Source organism: Thunnus thynnus, chromosome 14 (genome assembly GCF_963924715.1).
Source record: "Thunnus thynnus chromosome 14, fThuThy2.1, whole genome shotgun sequence".
Lineage (NCBI taxonomy): Eukaryota > Metazoa > Chordata > Actinopteri > Scombriformes > Scombridae > Thunnus > Thunnus thynnus.
The window spans coordinates 19,285,326-19,311,352 of record NC_089530.1 but is presented as its reverse complement, the minus strand read 5'-3'; the positions used below and the strand labels follow the sequence as shown (position 1 = coordinate 19,311,352).

The 26,027-nt window shown below is 39.8% G+C and overlaps 2 protein-coding genes across 18 annotated transcripts in view; both read right to left on the bottom strand.

The window, feature by feature from the left end:
- Positions 1–2,750: 2,750 nt before the first annotated feature.
- On the bottom strand, positions 2,751–22,095 carry LOC137197192 (coiled-coil domain-containing protein 6-like). Its single transcript, XM_067610425.1, has 9 exons — positions 21,783–22,095; positions 20,506–20,655; positions 18,382–18,510; positions 17,250–17,353; positions 15,929–16,089; positions 12,827–12,983; positions 9,885–9,985; positions 7,804–7,925; positions 2,751–4,011 (listed from the first exon to the last, which is right to left on the bottom strand). Exons 1-9 carry the CDS (start codon positions 22,035–22,037, stop codon positions 3,817–3,819), a joined length of 1,374 nt encoding a protein of 457 aa, XP_067466526.1. The 5' UTR covers positions 22,038–22,095; the 3' UTR covers positions 2,751–3,816.
- Positions 22,096–23,041: 946 nt separating this feature from the next.
- The window catches only part of LOC137197189 (ankyrin-3-like), a 126,757-nt gene continuing 123,771 nt past the window's right edge, over positions 23,042–26,027 (bottom strand). For all 17 annotated transcript variants that reach the window (XM_067610405.1, XM_067610404.1, XM_067610408.1 and 14 more), the window contains one exon: positions 23,042–25,110. The gene's annotated coding sequence lies outside the window, so the exon portion shown is untranslated. The remainder of the gene's footprint in view (positions 25,111–26,027) is intronic.

Below are 26,027 nucleotides of genomic sequence, written 5' to 3'. Positions count from 1 at the left end.
TTTCTTTTGTTATAAAATGTTGGACCATAGTAAGCATGTTCGTTATAATTTCCCAGAGTCAAAGGTCACGTCCTCAAATGTCTTGTTTTGTCTGATCAACAGTCCAAAATCCAAAGATACTTAATTTACTATCATGTATGACATCAAAAAGCTTCATAGCCCCATCAAGACATGTTAATCACTTACTTCTACCCTAGTTGTAGTGCTCAAATTACTCATCCGCAACCCTTTATTAAACACTCACACACACAAAGTTCCCAGCTGTTTTACATGAGCTGATCTGATACTCTGATGCTTTTATGTGTCTTTTCTTTTCCTCCAGCACTTTTGTGACACCTGAGAAGCAGCAGCCCGCTGTTCTTTTCCGTAAGAGGCTTGGCAGGTGTAAAAAATACAGAGCCACCCTGCAGGCTGGATAAATCTCTCTCGGTTCGGCCACCTAGCTCCGTAAAGCTGCAGAGGTGAAAGGCCACTTTCGCACCCAGCGTGGCTGCCCTGAGCCTCCAGTCCAGATTCCTGCTTGGATTAGTTCAGGTTGCTGGCTTCAGCAGCAAGAGAGAACACTGCAAAATAGTAGAAAAACACAGGATACACTTCAGTTGTGTCAGGACTCTCAGCAAGTCTTTGGACAAAGGTATACTCATGTCACTACGATGGGGTGTGTATTTTGATTCTGGTTGACCCAACAGTATGTGCAAATGGACTACAGTTACCTGTAGAGACCTAATGGACACCTAATGTGTTGCGTAGGCTGTCATCCGTGCCATGTTCTCTTCCCACACAGGTTACTGCAGTCACATTACAAAGGTTTACTGTGTTAAATGATCCTGGAATGATTGATTTGTGGAAAACACTTTTATACAGCCAGTTAGAACCGGTCAAAACCATGTAGACTGGAAATGAAAGTAAGATACTGGCACAGGATCAAGAGTCAATGGAGCTGCTGTGTGTAAGACACTTATCACATGATGTAGTTGTGTAACAATAGATTAACATCAGAGAATGACTGATTCAGTATTTAAGTTTTTAGCCATGCTAGACTTGGCAATATGAGTCTGTCAGTCCACAACTTTGGATTGATTTGAACACATTTCATTATAGTACACCAAGGCCTCGTAGCATGAGAACATGGGTGAAAGGCAGGTTTTTGTTAGTGTGAGTTAAAATGATTTGAAGGGTCAAATGTCAGGAACCCAGAAGTGAGCAAAATACAATCATTGTGATTTGTTATTAATACAGAATTAAAGCATGAAACATGTTGCTGCAGATATTTTCAGACACAACTGAATGACATACAGCATGTTTTTGTAGTGTGTGTAATGTATATTGTAGCATTAATTCTGTCTGAAAAAAACAAAGCTAAAAAAAGGGAAGTGTTTACTTACTTCAAAAGTTAAAAAAAATGAGAAGCGTTTACTTACTTCCAAACAGGAGTTACCAGTTTCTATCCAAACTATTTATTCGATGTTGTCTTTTCCACCTGAGATGCTGGAATTTGCACTGCCTTGTGTAGTTTTTTTTGTTGCTCTTGAAGAAAATCATTCATTTAAATAGTTTGATTATGGATAGTTTTTGTCTGGCTTTCGTAAACAAAAACTCCAGAACAATGGAAAGTGCCAATTGGTTGTCAGTCCCAAACTCTGACTGCAGCTTTGAGCCCAGCCAGTCACTCACTGCTCAAGATCTGTTAAGAAGACAGACTGACATGCTAACATGCTCACAATGTAAACACTAAGATGCTGATGTTTAGCAGGCATGTTTGACATTTGCTAAAACACAAAGTACAGCTGAAACTGATATGAATGTCATTAGTTTTTTTTAAGTATTTGGTCATAAACCAAAGTCAACTGAAATTTTGACCTGATGATGCTCTTGATGAAAGGTCAGGGAATCCAATTTATTACAACTCAAAAATTCTGGGGACCATGGATGTCTGTACCACATTTCACAGCAATCCATCGAGTAGTTGCTGAGATTCTTAAATAAAAAACAAAAATGTCAACCTGTTGACGGCACCACCGTAGTCATTAATACTCATTATGATACATCGTCTGCACAACATGAACATCTGTACCAAAGTTTGAGCCAATCCAGGTAGTAGATGCTAAGATATTTCACTGAATAAGTGAAAACTTTAACATTAGAACCACAAAGTCAACCTGATGGTGGCACTTGAGGAAAAACTGGGGGATCACCAAAGTCTGTAGGACTCAGCCTCTGGAGAATAACTGTAGAAAATTTCATGGCAATGCATCCATTTTAATGTAATATTTTCAGTCAAGCCAGCATTTGGTCAGTCCACCACTTTGATCCATACTGAAATATATCATATATCCATAAATATTGGATGAATTGCTATCAAGTTTTATACAGACATTCAAGGCCCCACATCACTAAACTTACATCTAATGAGAAATGTTAAAATTTCTTTCTGCCTTCTCAGATAGGTTGTGAGCTTTGATGGTACGGATTTATTTAAAAAGGCACAAACATTTTCCATCAACTACTGAAGAGGTTTGACGTGATGTCATGATTTCAACACAGAAAATTCAAGTGAAGCTAAATGCACAAAAAGATCAATCTAGTTGTAAACCTGTACACCTGTTAGAATCTGTTAAATTCAGCATGTGCATCGAATTACAGTCTCCTGTCTCATTAAAGATACTGACTGTTATAGGCAACAGTTCTCATGTCAATATTAAACTGTTTCTCATAGTTCTCACATTACATAAAACTGACAATTAAAAACATAAGTTGTCATCTCAAGAGCTTTAATCATACATAGAAATTTAGTTCAACAGTACCATTCATTTAGAATGTTTTAGCAGTATGTATATTTAGTGTAAAGAGCATTATGTTTTTTTTTTCTTTTTCTGATGAGGAATATCCATAAGGATGATAGAAGCTTTCAGAAATACACCAGAGAGAGAGAGAAGAGCAGAGAAGAGACTGAGTACATGACTAAGTTGTAACACCTCAGACTACATTTTAAACACCTCAAAAGGCGACATTTATCTGTGGTTTATGTACCAGTGTCCATCCTTTTTTTTTTTCATTTCATTTTAACCGTAGAGCAGCAGAGCCTTGAATGTTTTCAGGAACAAAAATAACTGTGGCGAGAGCTCCGTTTGATCAATGCCCTATAATGGATAATCCTAGCAGTCTTCTATGACACCTCTCGTTGACCTAATCAATGCCGTGTTAAACTTGGGGTCAGGGTGAATAGTTTACACTGCCTCAGAGACAAAGGGAGTGGGGTGAGCTGGAGTGGAGACATTACTGCAATCGAGTGTCATATTATAGGCATGAAAAGAATCGACCACATCCATTTATCAATTCATCCATTTCTCTAGCCATACATCCATCAATTGATCCAAACATCCAACCTATCAGAAAACACCACCATGACACATACAGTATGTGCTGTTTGTGCTATCTTAGAAGCGCCACAACAACAATTCCAACCAGCTAAAGTCCCAAGCAAAGAAAAAAAAAAAACATAACATGTACAAGACAGAATGTGGAACAGATAATTGGCCTACAAATCCCAGAAGCGATTATTTTTCAGTCCATCCATTCCTTTTAAGAGTAGTTAAGTAACGCCACGCGTGGATTTGGCAGGCGACTAGCTTCACTGAGGGTGCGCTGCCGTCGTTTCTCTCCCCTCGAAAACTTTTGAAGCTGCTTCTTTTGTGGAGTTGGTAAAGAGTAAGAAACTTGACTTCCAGAGCTGTTAATGATGGAAGCTGCTGTTGCGGTAGCGTCGTGGCATTCAGTGGGCGCGCTCACGCGCAAAGACAGAGACTGTGTGTGGCGTTAAGGCTGGGAGGGAGGCTGCTGTGCTGCGTGCTGCGACATAGCTGCCGGGGAGGACATGGACTGAACCATGGGCTGGGCTGGTGGGGGCAGCGGAGGCTGAGGCTGCTGGGCCCCTGAGTGCGTGTTGGGGGAGGGTGGGGGTGTCGGACGTTTGAATTTGTCAGGGCTGGTGCTTCTTCTTGGGGAGGGCCTCTGTTTGAGAGAGAAATAGTGAGAAAGAGAGAAAATGCATGAATGAATATTCCTTATCTTACAGTGAGAAACTGGATGGGTCAATTCTAAACATTTCCTAGAAAATGGAGTTTGCAGCAAACTGAGGTCTTTGGAGAAAGTTGGTCCAACCAATGTCACATGAGGATATTGTCATATATCTTTTTTTTCAATTCTTTCTTTTATTTTAGGTAGATACAGAACATAAAAAAGAGAGGTAACTGTGGACAATGTATCCAGTATTACAAACTACTGAAGGAAAATAAGATTGTGAAGGGCTGTGGTTACTTGTCTCAGAGTTTTCCTCCCCTTAGCTGTTGGTCATGACCTGACAACTACAATCCCACTCAAAAGAAAGGAATGAGAAAAGAAAAAAGCAGTTTAGAGAAAAATGTAATCTGTCTGAGGTTCTGATCTCGCAGACAGACTTCTTTCCCAGTTTTACTCCTGGGTGGGCTGAGTGATGATGGAAAGATGTGGTCTGTACAATCCACATGCAACAAGGGAAAATGAGTGAGAGCAAGAGAGGGTGAAAACTAGAAAGACACGGGTCCATAATGGCATGAAACAGTGGAGGGAAAGGTTTAAGTATGGAAGGAATAAACTGCATTGAAAGGAATTTAAGCACTATCATTATTATTGTTGTCGTTGTTGTTGTTGTCATTGTTAAGTTATTCAATAATTTAAACTGTCTGTACATAAATATGGCTTTATGTCTTGAACAATAATCTTATGAATTCTGCTACTGCCATGGAGTTTGGTCAAAAGTTTCAACACTTACCACTGTAAAGCAACAACAAGGATGCCAATCACACTGAAGTGTTCAGTAAACACTGGTGTTTCCCTAAACCTACTTTCTAAAACTTGCCCACATTTTGAGACAGTTCCTCAAACCAGGTGGCATTTATAAAAAGGGGCTGGCTAACCAGGATTATTTAGGCCTATAAAGTATCATATTCTGAGAATTTAACTGACTAGCCAATATGCCACGTTATTCTGCTTTACTTTACTCATTTTGTTAAAGGACCAATGTGTAGGATTTAGTGGCATCTAGTGGTGAGGTTGTACATTGCAAACACTGGATAACCCCTTGCCCCCCGCCTCCCCTTCCAAACATGTAGGAGAACCTAAGGTGGCTGCGAAACTTGCAAAAAATGCAAAAGGCCCTCTCTAGACCCAGTGTTTGGTTTGTCCGTTCTGGGCTACTGTAGAAACATGGCAGGCTCCATGGAAGGGGACCCGCTCCTTATGTTTAAGTTAACAAAAACAAAACAATTCTTATTTTCAGGTGATTATACACTAATTAAAACATTGTTATGAATGTTATAACATGTAAAGGTTTGAATGAGAAAATAAAAAAAGAGTGAAAGGTAATTTGTGAAAAACACAAAAATAAATAGAGTTGAACTTGTAGGAAACAAAATCATTACAAAAGGTTAAGGGATTAGTCAAAGTTGTCTCACAGTTGTGGTCAAGATCTTGGTCACAGTGACCTGAATAGCACAAAACTGGTAGAGTTCCCAGGAGAATGAGAGTGGGAGACAGAAGGAGACATTACATAACTCTGTGGAGTAATGAGCAGGTACAGATGAGCTGGGTCAAAGAAAATTCTTCTTCTACACTCTCTTTTTAAAATCACATTGTCAAACTGTTTTAAAACCAACAGATGACCCTCTGACATAACAAGGAACCTTTAGTGCTCTTTTTTCCAAACTATAAGGTATTATGTATGTTAAAACAAGTGCACACAATCGCACTTTCCCCCTTAATAGTAAACGTAAAACAGAGCAGTCAGGCTGTTTACAAAGCAGTCCTGCTGTCTGATATAACCTTATTTGACAGACTGTTAATGTAGGTGTCAAAACTAAAACTACAAACACAATCATTTGATAGGAGAGCGGTTTTAATGGGGCAATGACCCTGCTATAAAATAATAAAGTGATTAATAGTGCCATAAATAAAATGTGTTCATTCAGTTATCACGGAAAAGATAAACGCACAGCTGACTAGACCTTGGGACATTTATACAGCTAGATACGTTCTCCTTTTATCAATGGTATGAGTGCGCTATTTTATGTGATCTAACAACAATATCTGCATGAAGATCAAGCCTCCTCTTTGGCAGGATTAAGGTTTGTGAATGTTCACTACCATGTAGACTTTTAGCCCTTTTTACTCCTGTTGATAAATATTAAATAATAGATATAAACCAACTACATTATCCACAGGGTTCATCAGATGTGGATGTAAAGACAGTCTACCTGAAAGACTGTAGTTAACCTCATAACCTCATAACATAATTATGCTGGAGTAGAGAAATAAAAGTGTCCCAATACTGACCGATTGTACTGTAAAGCTGCGTTTTGACTGCAGGAACTTTGTCCAGGAACTAAGAACCTTTTAAGGAACTCAGTTCCTCTACCTACATTTCCACCAGAGGGGGGTCCCTGCTGGGTGGGGGATGGGGGGGTAGTACTTTACCAAAGTATAGGAACTTTGGGGGCAGGGTTTGCAGGGATGACCATCGTTGACTGGTCAAACAAACACAGCTGCTTCAACTTGTCTACTACTTCATTCATGAGACAAGAAGTGCTCTAGTATTGATTTGGGAGCAGTTGAGGAAGATTGGAGGACATTTCTCTTCGTTTGTTAATGTTAAAAATAAAGTTAGGCTTTGTTGTCAGCTTCCTGTCTCTTTTAAAAAAGAACAAAAGAAAAAGAGAGAGAGCACGAGCGACAGAGAGTCAGCGCGGCAGTGGTTGAGCGAGCTAGAGAGTGAATGAAGAGAGAGTGGCAGTAGTGAATGAGAGAAATAAAAGGTTATTTTCTGATTGTTTCATGGTGGTTGTGTTCAAAAGCATAAATAAATAAACATCAAACACTCAACAGATGATTTACTGTGGAGACAGATGCTCATAGTTTGTTTCATTTTCCTCCTCTGCATTTCTCCTCTTCATTGAATCATTCATCACATCCTACTCATGTAACAGTAAATAAAAACAACAACAACAGGACAAACCTGTGTTGTTTTTTCCTGATGTGTGAATGCTTTGTTTCAAATGCCGCCGTAATTTTTACAGTTCTCATGGGTCTAATTTGTATGGTCTCCCTGGTTCCTCAGTTGTGGTGGAAATGCAAACAGGACTACACCACAGGGACTTTAAGTTCCAAGTTTGGTTCCTGAGATTAGTTCCTCTGGTTCCAAAGTACCTGGAACTTTTGGTCAAAATGGGGCTTTGGCAACAACAGTGGCCTTGAGATTACAACTAAAAGACTGATTTATAAATATATCAATGAAAGGAAAGGTGTTCTCATTTATTGTTAAAAGTCAAAACTGTCTGAGGCCTTTTTACCAACTATAATATTATTAATAGAGGAAAATCTCACTCTATAACATGTGTATGTACAAAAAAAAAGATTCTCTCCTTTATGTGCCTGAGCTCACAATTGAAACTTTTCATTATGTGATTTGTTTATTATTTATTTCTATTTACTTGGAAAGCATCTTGCTTTTCACCCACAGCTTAAAAATGTAGCAATTTTGCAATACAACCATTTTAAATGTGAACCAGTATTTTTACATTTTAATTGGAGCAACAAAATTTTTATTGTATCCTCAAACCTTTTGCAAAAAAAAAAAAAAAAAAAAGTTGAGACCCGCTTTGCAAACTCCAGACAACTACGACTAATCTGAGTAAAAATGGAAAATGCCATATCCTGAAAACACGGCTTGCCAGATGTTTGGTTATGGATGTGTGGGTGGATGTTACTTACCGCTACAGCGTGAGAGGAACTTCCGTGGACGTGCAGGGCGGGGGTGTTGTAGTGGGAGATGGCAGCTCTAGACAGCGTCGCTGGAGGGGTGAAGCCAACTGTGTGGCTGCCATATGAGAGACCTGTGACAGAGACAGGAAGACAAACAGGAAAAGAAAGTTTCACATCTGTACTTTTGTACAAGTCATTATTTAACTCTTGACTTCGGCTCTGGGTGTCGTTTATCGCTCTACTTAACACCAGTTGCACTATTACAGGTGAATGCGACTCATAACCTTTCTGACAGAACAGAAAAACAGCAGTGCTCGGACACCTCGGGCTGCTCGATTTATTTTCAATTACGATTTTGGCTTTCAACGATTATGAAAACAAGATTATTGAGATAAAACGATTATTGTGCTGCATTCTGTTTCCTCGTTCTGTCTAGTATTACAAATCCAGAGCATTGTGTGTCGGAGCAGCCAGACAGCGCAGTGAGAGACAGACAAGTGAGGCAGAGCGGAGTTCTTCCTCACAGCGCCAATGTGTCTAAATTTAACAAACTATCAAATGTTCAGCAGTGGAAACTGACTTATTTAGACATCTACAGGCTACTTTGTTTTAGTTTCAGTCAGACTTTGGATGCTTTTATTTTAGATCCAAGGATTCTTCGCTCCATGTAACCGTCTCTCCTTTCATCCAGCCGCTCGGCACCGTGCTTTCTCTGTCTGCAGTCTGTTATTGTGCACATGCTTACTTGTAAAAAGCTGATTAGAAACCTGGTTACATGTATACATGGCAGAGAAATCGGTGTTCTTCAGGGAGTAAAATCTACCTGTGGAAACCAGGTTACTCGAGCGCATGTAAACACACTGCAGGATAATACAAGTCAATGATTTCTGTCTAACCTCTTGTTTCTCAAAGTAACATGATGAATAATCATTTTAGTATTAATCACTGCGCACAACATGCATCTAAACAATCACTACAATAACATGATCTCAATCATTTTGATCGTATTTATTTTTATTTCGTATTTTTATATTATTTATTTTTAAAAATATATAATCTATTTTATTTATGTTTTTTAGATTTACTTTCTTATTTGTTTTTCAGTTGAATTATATTTTAAGTTCAAGGAAATCCGCTGTTGAAAAGACAATTTAAAAAAAAGCTAAATTTATGCATGATGTTTGCAAAGTCAGTGAGTAATCGTTAAATAATCGTGATCTCAATATTGACCAAGATAATGGTGATTATGATTTTTGCCATAATGGAGCAGCCCTACTGGCACCTGAGGTCTGTTTTTATCACTGAGCAAACCTTCAGCCTGTAATCTGATAACTTGCTGAATAATACCAAACATGATTAAGCAGACTTTAAAAGGCAACATTTCCCCCTGCACAGTGCACGGCATTTGGCAGAGAGAAAATAGTGGGAGGTTAGGGATTTATTATGAATTCCTCTATTTGCAGTTACTAACCTGACATGTTTGTGTAATTTTGTTTCTTTTCCTACACTTTTTTTACACTCAGTCATTCATCAATCAATTTTAGATCATTTATTACAATTTTGAAATTCTTACAGATGTGATAAACTTAAAAAAGTGCAACTTTGTTTTTCTAGTTTTGTGTATAGCAGTTCATCAGTTGACTCCACACACACACACACACATCATCTTTCATAAACTCTGTAATCCTAAAAATGAATTTGTTATGCAAGCATGATGACTTTTTATGATCCTCCTGATTTGCAGACATAAGGTTTTTTGATGCTGCCAGGTGTATTATGGAAGAGAGCAAGAAGTGGATTTGATTGGACAGTGAGGACAAACGTTTATTTTTCCACTGTGATTTCTTTATGGCTCCACTGACCTTTTGGAGACTTAACATTGTTAATGAATGCTTGTTCCAGATTTGACACTAGATAAATTGGATTTCAATGGTGAGCTTTGTAACAAAGATAAAGCTCGTTTTCTGGCACCAGTGATATTAACTGATATTAAAGGTGCTTTTTATTGTTGTGAGGCCAATTATCCTTGACAGAGCATACCTCGTTGACCTCTATATTACATGGACAGTGGCCACCTTAAATGCACCTACCAGGTGATATGGGTCGGCTGGAGCTGGGAGAGGGGGTGTAGGGGATGGGGCTGGACACGGTCCTTGCTCGCAAGCCCTGTGCAGACATCTCGTTGAAGTACCTGAGGGGATGAGACGACCGGTTAATGAAAATCCAGTAAAACACAGAAAGTTTAAGTAGAGAAAAAGAGTTTAATGTACAACATGAATAAGGATGGTTAATGAGAGGCCCTTTCCGGTGCAGGGTGAAAATCTGTTTTACCATACTTAAAAGTTTGTGTTTAAAAAGTGCTCCATTTAGTCTAACTGGCATATAAGTCAACCATGAAAATTTGCAACTTAACTGAATTCTGTCCCTCTGGGGACCTGCTACTCCCTTAATAGGGTTGGGGACCGAACCGACCGAATCACATTGGAACTAAGGAGAACTTATTCATATTATATCAATCAGTGCCAAATTTCAACACAACCAACTTGAGAGCGGGCTGTGTTGTGAATTCAAATAAGTATTTATAAGATTCCTTATGAGCCTTTCAGAATGAAAAATCCCTCCGAGATCACCGCTTCTTGCAAGTGCACATGTGGGTGAGACAGTAGGCTCTATATGTTAGAAAGAAAGAGAGACAGCGAGACTATGTTAACCCTGCACTAAACCTACAGCTTGTTCAAGTCCGACACAGTCAGGGCAATGGCGAGCCGACAACGGTTGAGTTTTCCCAACCCCACTAGTGACTAACCTCACTGCTATAACTCCTAGATCTTGGGAAGGATATCACATGTGCTTCCTCCAAGACACACACACACACAACAGCGTTCTCACACTGTGCACTGGTGACTGTGACGGGCTGGAGGTTGTACGGACAGGTTTGGGAGGGGAGAGGGAGGTAAGGAGCAATTTTATAAAATTTTGTAAATAAATAAAAGTGTTGAAATTGAGAAGTTTGGACTTTTTTTTACAACTGATATTACACATTTGTTATTACAGAGTAAAGTGCCAGAAAAATGGTACTGTTGGGTACTGGTCCTGAAATCCAAATACTGGTTTAAATGTGAATGGTGGAGCGCCCCATTAGCTGAATGGTTACTGCGCATGCCACATAACCACAACGTCCCTGGTTTGATTCCGGCCAGGGATCTTTGTTGCATTTCATACCCATCTCTCTCTCCCCTTGTTTCCTGTCTGGCTCTTCGCTGCTCACTGTCCAACAAAGGATTAAAAAAAGATTTTAAAAAAAACAAGACCAGGTCAAAACCTGGTATATGGCTAGACTGTGTGTGAAATGTGTGAAATTGTGGCCAGTTTGTTACAGGGATAGTCAGTGGTAGTGTCTATAATGTAAATTCCTGGATATTAAATGTTCATCTGCAGTTTTCTGTAGTGGTCCCAGTTAGATTTGCCACATTTGAGTCAAAAAAAAAAAAAAAAAAAAAGGTTATAAACGCAGTTACAAGAACAATATTTTCCACTCATATTTTGGGATGTTTGATTTGAAAGAGAACTTATTTTAATTGTAATTATAACTATTCTAATGACCTATCTGTTAACTCTCCCTGCTCTCTCATCTGTTTCACTCTGCAGATGTCTCGTTTTTCACGCTGCGTTGAGTGTTTTGTCAGTGTGACTGTTATTTGGGGTGCATGCGCCTTTCTTTCCCAGTCGATGATCACAGAGGCGGCGGTTGAAACTGTTAATTAAAACTTTTGACAGCATTATGGGTGTAAATTCAAGAGGCTTATCTCTGCCCGGTTACAGCAGTTACAGTCAAATAAAGTGCACCTGCAGAGCGGCAGTCCCACACTAAACTGATATAACAGCCTACATGAGTCACATGTTTAACCTGCAAGACTCATTTGGGCATCACACTGGACAGTAGAGACGCTGGTACGCGTTTGTTTAAACAGGAGTTCAGCCAACTTCGCTGCAGTTAACAGCGGAAACACTCAGCCCAACCAATGGTGACACTTCATCACTCACTCACAGATAACTGCGGTTATAGGGCTGGTCCAGGAAAACAAAAAAAACTGACCCAAATTTTTTTTTTTATCCAGTTATTATATGGCATCTTTTAAAAGGCTACAAAAGTGTATCAGAAAACAGGAGCATAGACATAAAAGCCTAATAACTAAATTAAATAACAAGGACACTGACATGACAGGCATTAATTTCAGTGCAGGAGGAAATATAAAAAGATAATGAGATGTTTACAGTATTAACTATACTAGATGATCTAATACTAAGGGAGATGGAGTATTGTTTCAGTGTTTTATGACACACATAAAAGTCCTGTCTGGATTTCAGCATGGCATTGGGGCCATCTTGGTACCACTTGGCTGTCTGAGCTATCGGGGTGATGACTGCTAGTAGTAAAGGGGATCTGAAATAGGAGTTAAAATAAACCGTTTGCTCAAAGAAAGAAGGCAGTTTTTGGCTAAATGGTCTTGATTTGGCTCCTTTTCAGTTACAGCAGGACAACACAGATCTGGCAAAATAAAACTGAGCTACTACTAATTATTTTAATGTTTGCCAGTGTAAACACTGGTTTCTGAAGCAATCATGACAGCATAGGCCTGAATTGGAACCGCATGTATTAAACATTTAAAACATTTATTTTTTATTATAGGAAAAGAAAAAAATACTGAGGCAGTGTGGAGCTGTTTAAAGCTGGGTGGGTTGTGTGTCTGACGGCAGCCTTGCTTAATAGACACCATGTTGTTACTTTGCTAATCACTAAAAAAAGCCTAATACATCACTAACAATGACTGGCAACAGGGAGAGCAACTGCTGTGTGCTGAGGTGGCACACATGCCTGCTTTTTGTATCCCTCCCTCTTTTGTTCCTTCATCTTTTCATTCTCACAGGTTCAAGCCCCCTTCATCCAATCAGCGATGTCAGCCGTGTATCTGCTGATGCATGTGACGTGATTTTGCAACCAATCGGTCCTATCGTGTGTCCCATCCTTTACCTCTCGTCGTCCATCTCCAGACTGGATTCACTCTCCGACAGCTGTCTGCATAGGGCCTCCCTGCGCTCCATTTCTCTCTGAAGCTTTCTCTGCAGCCGGATGTTCTCCTCCCTCATGTGTCGCTCCTCCTCTATGTACTGGGCACGCTTCTCTGTGTCTGGGAGGGGACACAACAGAAGGAATGACATCAGTTGAGATTTGTCCAGCTGGGCTGTTACCAACATTGTCGATCAGTCTGCGGAATATTTTCTTGATTAATTGTTTGGTCTATAAATCATCAGGAAAAAATGATGAAAAAAGGCCATCATAATTTGCTAGAGCATAAGGTGACATCATTAAATCTCTTGTTTTGTCTGACCAACAGTCCAAAACCCCAAAATTTTCAATCTACTATAATGTCAGACCAAGAAAAGCTGTTGCCATTTTTGCTTGAAATGAGTAAACAATCAATCCATTATCACAATAGCTGAAGATTAAATTTATGTCAATCAACAAGTAATTGACTAATTGTTGCAGGTCTTTTGTCAAGCTCACATCCTGACCACTGTATGTCAACATGAACAATGACTGTATTAATATGCAGTATCGTTGCACTTGTAAAAACTCCACAACAAAAATAAAGAGCTTTATCCAAGAGCTGAAAATAATCTCCTCCAAAGACCTCCAAGAGCAACCCTGTTTGTTTGTTTGTGCAGTACAATGTTAGTTCTGTTTCAAAAAAGAACCGGAGTGGGTCAATGCCAATCTCTAGTAACTCAATGGATTAAAATAAGTCAAGCAATGTCATGAGCCGCTTTCTCATATGAACTCCAGACAATGTCCAGAGAATTAGGTCCAGACATTGTCTGGAGTTGCCTTTCACACATGTAGCACACAAAAGGAGATTGTCTGTGTCAGACGCTTGCTCGCCTAATGGAAATACTCTTTCTGATTTAGGTGAGAGGTGGCACATGGGTAGAGCGTGCAGGGCAGGACGTGACGCAAAAAGTACGCTGCGGTTGCAAGTCAGCATTTTTAAGCTTTTCACCAGAAATAAAACGGTTTTTATTTTACAAGAAATTGCAGTATGTCCTCTCTCCCATTAGTGCTAGCTTTCACAGCGGAGCGCTCAGGGCCAGTCAAAACAATGCAGCTTAGCTGGCCTTCTGCGTTTATCCAGTGCCAGCCGCGTGATAGAAACGTCATCAACACGCCCACTTGCTCGCCATGAATTCTCTGGAAAATAACCTGCTGTATTCACACACGGGCTCAATTGGGCATTACACGAATTTTGTACTAGGGGGTTGGCGGGGTAAAGTCCGTTCAATGTCCGCTCCAACTGATTCAGACAATTGCATTCTCACATACAGTTCCTCCAGGTAATGTCGCGATAACTTAATGGTCACAGTGCATGTGTGAAAGGGGCTATGGAGGGTTTCTTTTAGTGGCACTACACTTCTGCTACTTCATTCAGCATCTCAAACTATGTGATAAAGGTTGGACTAGCTACTCCCTCTAGAGGCCAAAACAAGGCATAGGCAGAATAATGGTGAGTCAGGCTTTCAGGCATGTGTTTAGACTTCCATTAATTAATTAATTTCTTCATGTTCCCTCAAGATAAAACAAAACCCGACTGAACAACAAACAAGTGTTATTATCTTCACCAGAATTCTGCACTGTGAGATGTTTGTTTTATGATGTCCACGCCCTGACTTTGTTCTTCAGTGGAACCCATAAAACATGAAAAGCTCTGTTTTCAATGTGCCTGCAAACATAGATTATGATGCACTGGACTCATTTGGATTTCAGCTCCCAGTACCACAAGCCCTCCCAGTCTGTGTTCTCTCCATATGCATCATGTTTTGGGGAGACAATCCAAATATTAAAGCATGTTATTGAGGAGAGATACTAAGAGAAGATAGTTCCATGTCATTGGGATCCACAAGTAATAAAATGTTTACTATATTATTAATTTGCACTTTTGTTTAACTGGTCAGTGGACTTTCCCTGATGTTTTCTTTAAAGGAATAGTTAAACGTTTTGGGAAATATGCCTAGTTGCTAAATATAAGATTACGGCCAGCAGGTGGTTACTTCAGCTAAGCACAAAGACTGGAAATGGGAAAACAGTTAGTCTGGCTATTTCAAAAGGTATCAAAGTCTTTATTTTCTGGTGCATTAGTTTTCAAAATAACCCAATATCCTAGGATTTGAGAGTCACCTTCCGAATAATGTTCGATTTACTAGCCATTTTTAAATAACCTGTTAGACAAAGCAGAAGCATATGGGCATGTTATGGAGCAGATAATGTGAATATGGTTGTTTTATGCATTAAAAAGATTGCTCCAAGTCTCAGATGTTGGACCGCTGCTGAATGCATCAGCAAGATAATGTTTCAATCACAAGTGTCCTTAAATACACCAACAAGGACACTTCTCAGAATGGTACCTGCCAGCAACTGCATTTCCTTGCAGTATTAGTGCATGTAATATATATATATAATGCAACAGTTGAGCTGTTTAGCAAATCACAGGTAAGGTCTCAAAATGTTTTATTATCTGCGTCTCTGGTTTTAGGTCATAACTCTTTGCATCAACAGAAATGCGAGCTCAGCAATCGTCCATCCTCATGTCTTTGCCCCGTTCTGAGAGATGCATGTATGTAAATCAAATGCAAAGTCAGTCAGAACAGACAGAATTTGTTTAGGGGGTAAATACCTTACAAAGACTCAACTCCGTCAAATTTAAGATAAAGCTCAGATATCATAGGCACCTCTTTCTAGAGGGAAAAAGATTGTTGACCGTACATAATAAGACTTTCTTAGAGGCTTGTTCTTGACTATTGTGCTGTCCCACTTCTTCATATACCCTTAGGTATAAGATGACCAATGAAAAACAAGAGCTTAATGATGCTGTAAACTGTGTCATTACAAGGCAAGAAAGTATCCAGTTCCTTCTAGTCTACGTAAAACAAGCCCAGTCTGGGTGTAGGGTGAATTTACCCCTCATATCTTAACTGAGGATCGGTTTTACCCAATCACATCCTTCATCACCACTTGAGGGCACCTGCCCACCACAGAGCGCACACCCCCTTGGATGATGTGACAGTTTGAGAGGCCACTTACGCTGCAGCTCAGTGGTGCGCAGGCTTTTCTTAAGCCTCTCCACCTCATTCTTCAGGAAGCGGATATGCCGCATCATGTTCTCTGGTGAGTCTATCTCCATGGAAACGTCTCTTGGGGAGGGAGGGGCTGACACGGGCTGGTCCAACTTCTCCTGAAGGATTCTAGTTTAGAAAAATATATAAAATACGCGTTATTAGAATTAATCAACTGAAATGACAGACAAAAACACCTTATGACTTTTAGAATATCAATCTATTAGAGATCCCCAACTTTAACACAAGCCTAGACAGACTATTTACTCAGTTTTTGAAAAATGAAAAACCTTTTCACCCTTTTCTCATTTGTCGCATCTTCAGATTGAAAATGGCTGCAATTTGAAATAACTGACAAATTACAGATATTATCAGGCCATCAGGAGGTAATTATCTAGCCTAATATAATTTACTTATCTAAAAACATTGCCCTGAAATGTTTCATATAAATCAGAAAGATACTATTTTTCGATTATTAGTAATTCTAGTCTGCATCACCACTGAAGCGGAGTCACTTTCATTATTCATTTCACTACTCATTACTGAAATATGGGATACACTAAACTCAGTCCTGTCAAAATAATGCATTTATCCTCATGTAAGTAAAAACTTTTTTGGAAAGTCACAGCAGGCCACTGCAGGACAGCTTTCAGTGCAAGATTTAAATAAATCTATGGGAGAAATATTTATATTATTACATATTTGGAATGTAAGTAGAGTATTTTCATATGGTCCGTGTCACCGCCAACCAAGCGGGTTTAATATTTATGAGCTGTGCTGAAACTACAAGCCGCTTTACTGAGTAGTCAATCCATGAAAAATGAATCGACATCAATCTGATTAATTAATCACAGCTTCTGCAGTGTGGGAATTTGCAACTTCTCTCTGCAACATTTAATTAGAAACTGAATCCAGTTGAGTGTTTTTTAACCGTTGCTCAGACAAAAAAGACACTGAAAGTTGACACCCTGGGCATTAGGAACTTGTGATGGGCATTTGTGCTCATTTCTCACGATTTATAGATTAATTGATCAATTAATCAAAACATGAAAATCTAATAAAAATAAAACATTTCATCAGTTGCAACCTTATCTATTACATAACATTATTTGAGTGGTCATACTGACAGTGAGAGCCTTTGTCTCTTCCGTTCAAACACGTTCAAACATGTTCAAGTATGGATACGGACTTAAACAAGCTTTAAATCCAGGCCTACAATACATAGATTGTAAGATATCCACCATGTCTAGATACCGCAATGGTTATTACATAATATGATCATTACATACCTTTTCTCAGCCTCCAGTTTGTCCATCCGTTTCCAAAGTCTGTTGACAAGGGCTTCTTGTTCCTGCTCTAATGTGTTCTCAAGGTCGATCTTCTCCCGCCTCAACTGGAGAATAAAAACAGAGACTGACATTAGGAGATAGAAAAACCTTGATATTGAAATGCATTCACAGGACGGCACACAAACACACTGTACAGCAAACCCTAGCTCTCTGTCCAGATAAGCTTCTCTTTCATCAAGTTACAGTCCCTATGCCTGTTTGTGAGTGAGCCACAGTGACAGAACAACAAAGCAGGATAGTCTATAAAGATTCCTTTATTGCCAGCTGATATAAAATAAGCTACCCATTTGTGTTTTTTCTGTTGAAATTAGGGCTGTGCGATATGACGACATATATATTGTGTGATGATAGAAAAACGTCTATCGTTTCATATTATGCTCCATCTAGGGGTGTAACAGCACACAAACATCATGGTTCGGTGTGTACCTCGGCTTTGGGGTCACCGTTTGGTACAATTTCAGTACAGCAGGAAAAAAAAAAGAAAAGTAGAACATAACATTTTTTAAAAGAGGGGCTACTTCTGTCGCATGGACGCAGTTTAGGTATGAAAAGTCTAACACGGACCAGAAAACCATAATTTGCAAGTTATGCCGCAGATTGGTCCCCACAACAGACTCAAACACTACTAACCTCTTTTACCACCTATGCAAGAATCATGTCAAAGTATTTGTGTGTGTGAGATTTTGGTCATATTGCACAGCCCTAGATGAAATGAAGTCATATTTTGGTAAACATGTTAAGCTCTGTATAGTCAAAATGCACAGAAGCATTACAAATGAATCACTCTGACACATACATTAACAAATGAGCAGGAAGAATGTATGCATGGCTGCATATTCACTGTCAAATCCCATCATTAGAGCATGGAAATATTATGGAGTGGCTTCAGCACACATGTTTGACTCGGCCACAGACGAAAAATGTTTTTTCCAGTGAACATTCAGTGGGAAGAATTAAGGATAGTTAAACTTTGGCATGTCACTCTACTACAATAACTGGACATGCAAGTTCAGGGATAAGTTGTTCCACACTGGATGCTGAAGTCTTTCTTGCACTACCACAATAAGTATACCTGTTCGAGGGTTAGCTGCTTTGAGATGGTTTCATTCTCCATCTTCTTGATCTTTTTCATGAGCTTGTTAACCTGGAACTCCTGCTCCTGCTCCAAGTGCTGCTCCAACTCTGCCTTCTCATGCTGGAGCTGGGATAATAAAAAAAAGAGGAGGATAATGCGGAGACAGAGGGAAAGAAGAGGAGGTGGATGAAACAAGAGAGATGAGAGAGCAGGGAGAGGAGTAAGAGCGCAAGAAGAGCCTCATGGTGAGTCACATAAAAACTATTTGATGACCACAGTGAACAAACACACTGTTGTCAGATCATCACGTTTAAGCTTACACATTGATAGTCAAACAAAACAGGAAGCCAATATTACAATTCTATCGGATTTGTGGTTTAAACTTCCCAGAGGAATAAACAGTGTAAAATAATGATCTGGCAACCAAAGTAACCACCTTTGGCAGTAAACCAATACAAAGAAAGGGTGCGGCTCAGCACCAATTCAAAATGGGACGGCTGTTTAATGGATTATATAAGCGATTACTCATTATGGGGAAAGGGATGCAAACTCATTTATAGGAAAAGACTGGAGAGGGAAAAATAACCATTTCCATTATGCTAAAAAAGTGGTAGAACACCTCACAACAACACCATTTGTTTTAACTTACAATGACTACATTCATATGGAGTTCTCTGAAGTATTCTGGATAAAAGAACGGGTCACCAAATTTTGCCACACCCAGTGCAGCCATTTTTTCCTCTAATTAACACACTGACAATTTGGAGGAGTTGTTTAGATAATGCGCCTCCCTTCAGCCATTCCAACTACCATCACAGCTATTGTATAACAGGCCTCCACCCCATTGTACTGTGTGGTGAGTGGCAACTATGACTCTGAGTCTGTGGTGTGTGAGCATGTATCTGTTCATTTTCAACCTCACAACACCTTGCAGAGATATTTTATCCTGCTTGGGTCCTTCTGTCCTTTCGAACTGTTTGTAAGCACCGCATGCTCTGAGTGCATGTGTGTATATATGAGTAACTTAGTGAACATTTTTTTCCATCCTTCTCTCATGCATTAGTAATAACAATTGAGCCAAAACAGTGTGAGACATTTTATCAGTGTCCTCTCTAAAAGAAACCTCTATATTGGCACTTAAAAAGATATCAGGAAGAGGAATGCAAATTACATTGTACATCAAATTGACACTGTGTAGGTCATAAAATGTGCTGGGGTGAAACGTCCATCATCAAAGGTAATGTCGGGGAGAATGCAAGTCAGACAAAATTGTTTAAAAAAAAAAAAGTGTTTCTGCACAGGAGCATTCGCACACCCAGTAAAATAAATGACCACATTTCCGCAGTTCTCTCTCTCTATCATCACAGGAGTATAACGCATGCCCCTGGATACACACACACGCGCGCGCGCGCACACACACACACACACACACACACACACACACACACACACACACAGACAGACAGACACTATAAGCTGTCTACAGGCAAAGGCAGATACAGGCCTGTTTCATGTTAAGTGAGAATGCAAGATAACAAAATCCCAAACAAGTCCATCTGTATGACCTTAAGCAGGGTCTGCTGAGGCACTTGCACGTGTCCCTTCCAGATTCCCTCTTTTTGCACATCAACAAATCATTAGTCAGCCTACAGCTAGCCATCGAAAGTGTGAGAGCATGCTGTGTGCTCTGCAGTTGGAAAAATAAGATGTGGAAAACAGACTGAACCAAATAACCGACAGACGGGAGGAGAGTAATTTGAGAGTCATTTAGAGTAGCTACAAGCCGCAGTGAAGTCATCTTGAGCCTTTCCAGGCTTCAGGCAACTACCAATACAGTTGATGATAATGCACTAGCTGCTGAACACTCATACGTAAGGTTGCGTGCAGAGACACACAACCGGCGAGATCACTTTGAACAATACTACAACCAAATACTTTGCATAAGTGAGCATTAAATAAACATTGCTGTGCCACAGCGATATTTGCTATTAATATGATAGGTAATCACATAGGGTGACTGCTTGAGGCTATTCTCCATTGTGCAAAATAATAAGTCTGGTATAATCAACCTCAACCAGTAGACAAGCACTGGCATTTTCCCATCTTGTTCCCATCACTCACATGCATGAGTTTCCTTGACAGTTCATTGGTGAGAAATTCCTCCTCCTTCTCATAGTTGACCGCCAAGGTCTCCTTCTCCTTCTGGAGGGCCTGGATCTTCTTAAACAAGGTGTTGCTGATAAATTCTTCCTCTTGCTCCGCTCTTGCTTGCTGTAAGAGAGAGACAAATGAAAAACAGGAAAGCACCAGTGAAGCAGAATCATCGATCTGGCACATCAGTATGTTGGATTTGCACATTTATCTTAATTACATTGCTACAACAAGCAGTGTTTGCATATGGGCGTACTGTAAACACACATACTCCGATCAACCGAAATCTGCTGCAGTGAAGTGTGCCAGCCAAAGACGAAGCAGAATTTTCCCTGATGACTCGAGGTTTTGCAGTAATGGGTGGCTTACTAACAGTGAGGGGAAGAGTGAAACGTGGGGGCACTGAGGAAATGTGTTAGGACTGCTGCTGTAACAGCTACCATTACAGTGTGATGATACAGCACCAGTCTCAAATTCTCCATCCTCATTCTTCACTGACCTCAAAGCTAAACTGTTCTGCAAGCTGGGAGAATGTGTCCGTTATTAAAGAACAATGAGAGGGGACAAAAGAAACCCAACATCTAGTTATAAGCCTCTCACATCCCCAGAGGATGATCAGTGTGGCTCACTTACTAACATATGAGGTTGGCATCAGGCTAGCTCGCTAAGTTTGGCCTACATACTTCCCATCTATCCAGATCGGTTACACATTTTTATGAAGCGGAGGCTGATTAACCGACCACGAAGATATATGACGCATTGGTCTATGCCAATGCTGCTGCTGCCGGGGTATTTATTTTCACTCAGTAATCGTGTCCTGGTTGGACATAACGTGGTGACAATGTCCAGCAGTGGGTAGTCAGCTGACACAAGTCCGGTAACTTACATCGTGAGGTGCACAGCTCATCTTTAACGCCTCTTAACTTAGCCGCTGAGCTAACGTTAGCCAAGATTAGCAACGCAAAAACAAAACAAAGCTTACTAGCTGGCCATCGCTGCCCAGCCATCTAGCAAACGTTAGCTCCCTGGCTAATTTAGCCACCTTGCTAATGTTAGTACAGCTAGCAAAATATTAGGATGCTGTGCTCCATTACAAATATTCTATACATGTAACGCATTAAATGTGGTAACATTTACTATTTAGCACAACACAAACAACACTGGCCACAGCTAAATTACTGACAAATGTAATATAATAATTGGCGTGGGGCTAGCATCTAGCTAGTTCGTTAGCTAACATTACTCACAATGGTGACGCTAGCTTTGCGGAGGTCCCGATTCTCCTCCTGCAGGGCTTTGCACTTGAGTTTGAACGTCTCCAGCTCAATTTTAAGAACTTTATTCTCTTGTTGTAGCGAGGCCAGGCGGTTCGTCAGTTCCTCCAGACGAAACTGTGAAATGACTATGCTGGGTTTCCCCGAATTTGAAGCGGAGGACGACATCGGGGTGGCCGAGCTGCTCCCCGCTCCGTCGGTGTCGCTCTCGCTTGCGCTGTCCGCCATGGCTGTGCGACAGTGTGGAGCAGAGGAGGGGAAGACGACGGCAGCTGCAGCGTGTGAGCAGCGCAGATAGCAGAATGGTACACCGTGTGACCTTGCTCACGCGTGTCTGCACAGCGCCACCATCAGGCTGTCTCCAGTACCGCCCAAATGCACCCCTGACGAATGAAACTGAAACATTTAATACATCTTTATCAGCTCCATGCACGCATGAGTTACCAACCGGACAAAGTACAGCACCAAGACCCCAGACCATAAATCACTTCATTAGCTGAAATCTAGAGGGCCTTAAAGTGGGTCATGTATCATTACCTTGTCCATCTGTCCTTTCTTGTTTTGTAGATGGGCTCTGAGTAAAAAAATACATCCTGGATATTCTAAAAAATAGATATGTGTTTAACCAAAGGACAACAAACGGGGGTCACTAAGGGGCCACAGATGATTTTGTGGCATGTCATCATAAGGATGATATAGGAAGATCTGCTGTAGCCTATAGGATAATAAATAAACAGTAGGTGGCAGAGCATTTCCCTATTGTGTTCCACCTCTGTAACAAAGTACCACACTCATTTTGGACAGTACCACTAGTATTACTTTTATAGTAGTAAGTAGTACTTTCATAGATTAGTCTCATCCCTCTGTGGGATGTATAAAGTTGCAGAAAATGTTGAATAAATTGCATAGAATATCCAGTTGCTATGGGCTATGTAATGTCAATAAATCACACAGCAAACCCTAGAGAGCCTAGACTAGGTTAGACTCCTTTGAAAGCATTTTTTCCCTCCACTTTATCATCTGTTATCACACAGAGCGATATCCTTATAGGAAACTTTTGCCCCCGCACGGTCTCCAAGCAGCCCCAGAGATTCTTGCTCAAGGACACTTTGGTGGGAAAGAAACACATAACTTTGAAAGGACACTGTCTGTCATTACACTGTTACCCTGCTGCCGGTACATTACATCATGAAAAAATTTCAAGGACACAAAGACAAGAAGAGAAACAATCGTATTGCGAAATCAATGCATTTTTATTTATTTTTTTTATTTTTAGGTTGATTTTTTTTTAAAGACGTCTGAAACATTTGTGGTGGCATCATTGCTGCTATAGCCTCTAAAAGACCTTGAATAACCAAAGTGCTAGAATAGTTACATTTCAATGGCTTCACTCTGTTAGTAAGAATTGTACATCAAAAAATCTGCTCAGGTGAAAACACATATCAAACAAAATTGACAAAAATTGATAGTTCAACCATATCAAAGGATCCTCTACCCCCTGATTGACATAGTAGTATAAGGGGATGTGTACAGCACCCTTCCTGGCTTCCTTTATCCCACCCCCACCCCTCCCAAAAAAAAAAAAAAAAGTTACATAGTTTTCATGTCCACAGCATAGACATCAGCATACTGAGCCATCGCACCAGTAGAACACCACACTTGAACTACATGGGCATCTAATGAAAACCAATACAAAGATAATTCCTAATGTATTGTAAAGTAAAATTTGCCAATGAGCTAGTGAAAACAATTCTATTCGACACTGCATATACAGACTCTCAAGCCTAAAAAGATCACACAGTTTCAGAGTTAAACACAATTTATTTAATGCTTAAATAATTGTTTTTGACCATCCAGTGTTTTTGTCATACAATATGCTATTTAGAGCTACAATCAAATAATGTCTTTATGTATCCTTAATGTGAGTAGGTTTTTAAATGAGGGAAATACTTCACCAAAAAATTCAAAATGAAATGCCCCAGTTTTCCTTTAATACCACAGCAGCCGTTAGAAAACCAAATTGACACACTGCTAAAATGATTACAAACAGTCTAACAGTGTACAGAGACTCCTACACCTTATAGCCAATACGCACAATACAGTTATAATTTTACAGCGAGCCAGCCTACTAGCATTTACATTCAGATAATTTCGTTCTTGTAGCAGAAGCTGCCCTCCGGTTTTACATAGACAGACAAGACATCGCACCCTCAAGAAGCTATAGAACTTTTTTCATCCTCACTCCCAACATGATAAATGCTTTAATGGTATCCTTTTTCAATTTAAAATATAAAATCGGTGACAAATGTTAGGGCTATACTGTACGTGTACACAGATAAAGGGTTTTATTTGTCATTTGAATACAGTGTTTGCAAACTTGTAAAAATTGTACTTAAAATAATGTGAACAGCATGCATGAAAATATGAGTACTCTGAAAGGCTGCTTTTGCAGGATTAGATCCATTCCCACTTTGGGAATTACTGAAATTTGATTTTCTGGAAATTTCCTCTGTTAAAATCAAACCAGCTTTTTTTTCATGTACAAACATTATACCTGCTCTAATAATTAATTATACAAGAACCTGTGTTACACTCAAATCTTTAAAAGTGGAACTGCTTCAATACATTTTGAAAGCACTTGAAAAGGTTACTCTCCTCAGTGCGTTCTCAACCGTATCCTTTTTAAGAATTTTACACATTGTAATTCTATATACAGAAAAAAGCTTTTTGTGTTAGTTTAAGTTTTAAAAAGGAAGAAAAAAATTCCCAAACAATTTACATCCTGACAACAATGGGTTCAAGAAAAAACTATAAGGCGAGTGTTGAAGTTGGTTGAAGTGTTCCATTAGAATTTTTTTTGTGTGTTATTTGTGTCTATTTCATACTTTCCACCAACCATGTGGATTGAGCTCTTGTGCCATCTTTGGTCACAGTTGCACCTGTGTGGTTGTCAGTAATTGGAGTCTTTGTCGTTTCTCACAACAAAACGATGCTCCTCAAAAGCTCTCACGACAGCAGTGGACCGATGGCACGTAGTGTTTCACACAAAACAGGAAGCAGAATCATTGTCCACGGGTCCACAGTCGGAAAGTGAGAACCTCCCGGGTCCTTTGATTGACAGGGAGTGAGTTTTTCATGCTCATGCGTAAGTCAGAAGGGTCGACTCCTCTCACGTGAAAACCATTTGTTTGAAGCAGAAAGTTGCAGACTGGACCCTTGCTTGAAGTCCTCACACTGGAACTCCCCAGTCTTCTTCTGTAACACTTATTCCCAGGAAACATCTAACACGGTTCCTGTACATCTGTAAGACACAAAATAGGACATCAGACAAGTTTATAGATTATAATTACCAGAATTTTTTTGGCAGGAATGCTATTTCATAATATTAACCCATGTAAATGATTTCTAAGGAAAATATCATCAAACTTTCGCACATAAAATGTTTCTACATGGGAAATTACTTTTTTCAAATCTCAATCACGATCTTTGTATGACAACGTGGTGACAAGACCTGATGGTCCGTGGGTTGTTATGGTGACCTCTGTTACCATAGAAACCCTTTGCCAGACTTCACATATTATTTCTAAGTCAGTTTTTGTACAGATGGAATGATTCACTGTGAATGTAACATAAGGGTGAGCAGCAGCAGGGATTAACAGTCTGGCTGGTGGGATAACAAACTCTTTCTGGATGCTACAATGCCGTTGTGAGTTGGGGATTTAGTGGACAAAAACAGGCACGGAGGGCATCAGTGGGACAATATAATGCTGAGTTGTGTACTGCCCATCGCCCCTGTTCCCTTTGTAACTGTTCCCTATTCACACACACTCAGTGAACACACAGGGCAGAAATGTTGCCAGGGGATAACCAGGCTCAGACACTAGTCAGCCTTTTGAACTTTTGAGTCTGTGTAGCAGAAACAGAGCAACTAAGGGAATAGCTTGACATTTTGAGAAATACACTTATTTATTTTTCTTGCTCACACTTAGATAAGAGGATAAAAATTAATGTCATGTCTGTGCATTGGTTTTGGAGCTGGAGCCATTAGCTTGGCATAAAGACCAGAGGCAGGGGAAAACAACTAGTCTGGCTCAAATATACCTACCAGCACCTCTTAAGCTAACTTTTTAACATAATGTATCTTCAGTTTAATCAGTTCACAAAACAATTTTTTTTTAAATTACAATTTGTAGTTTCAATGGATGTTTTGTACTGTGA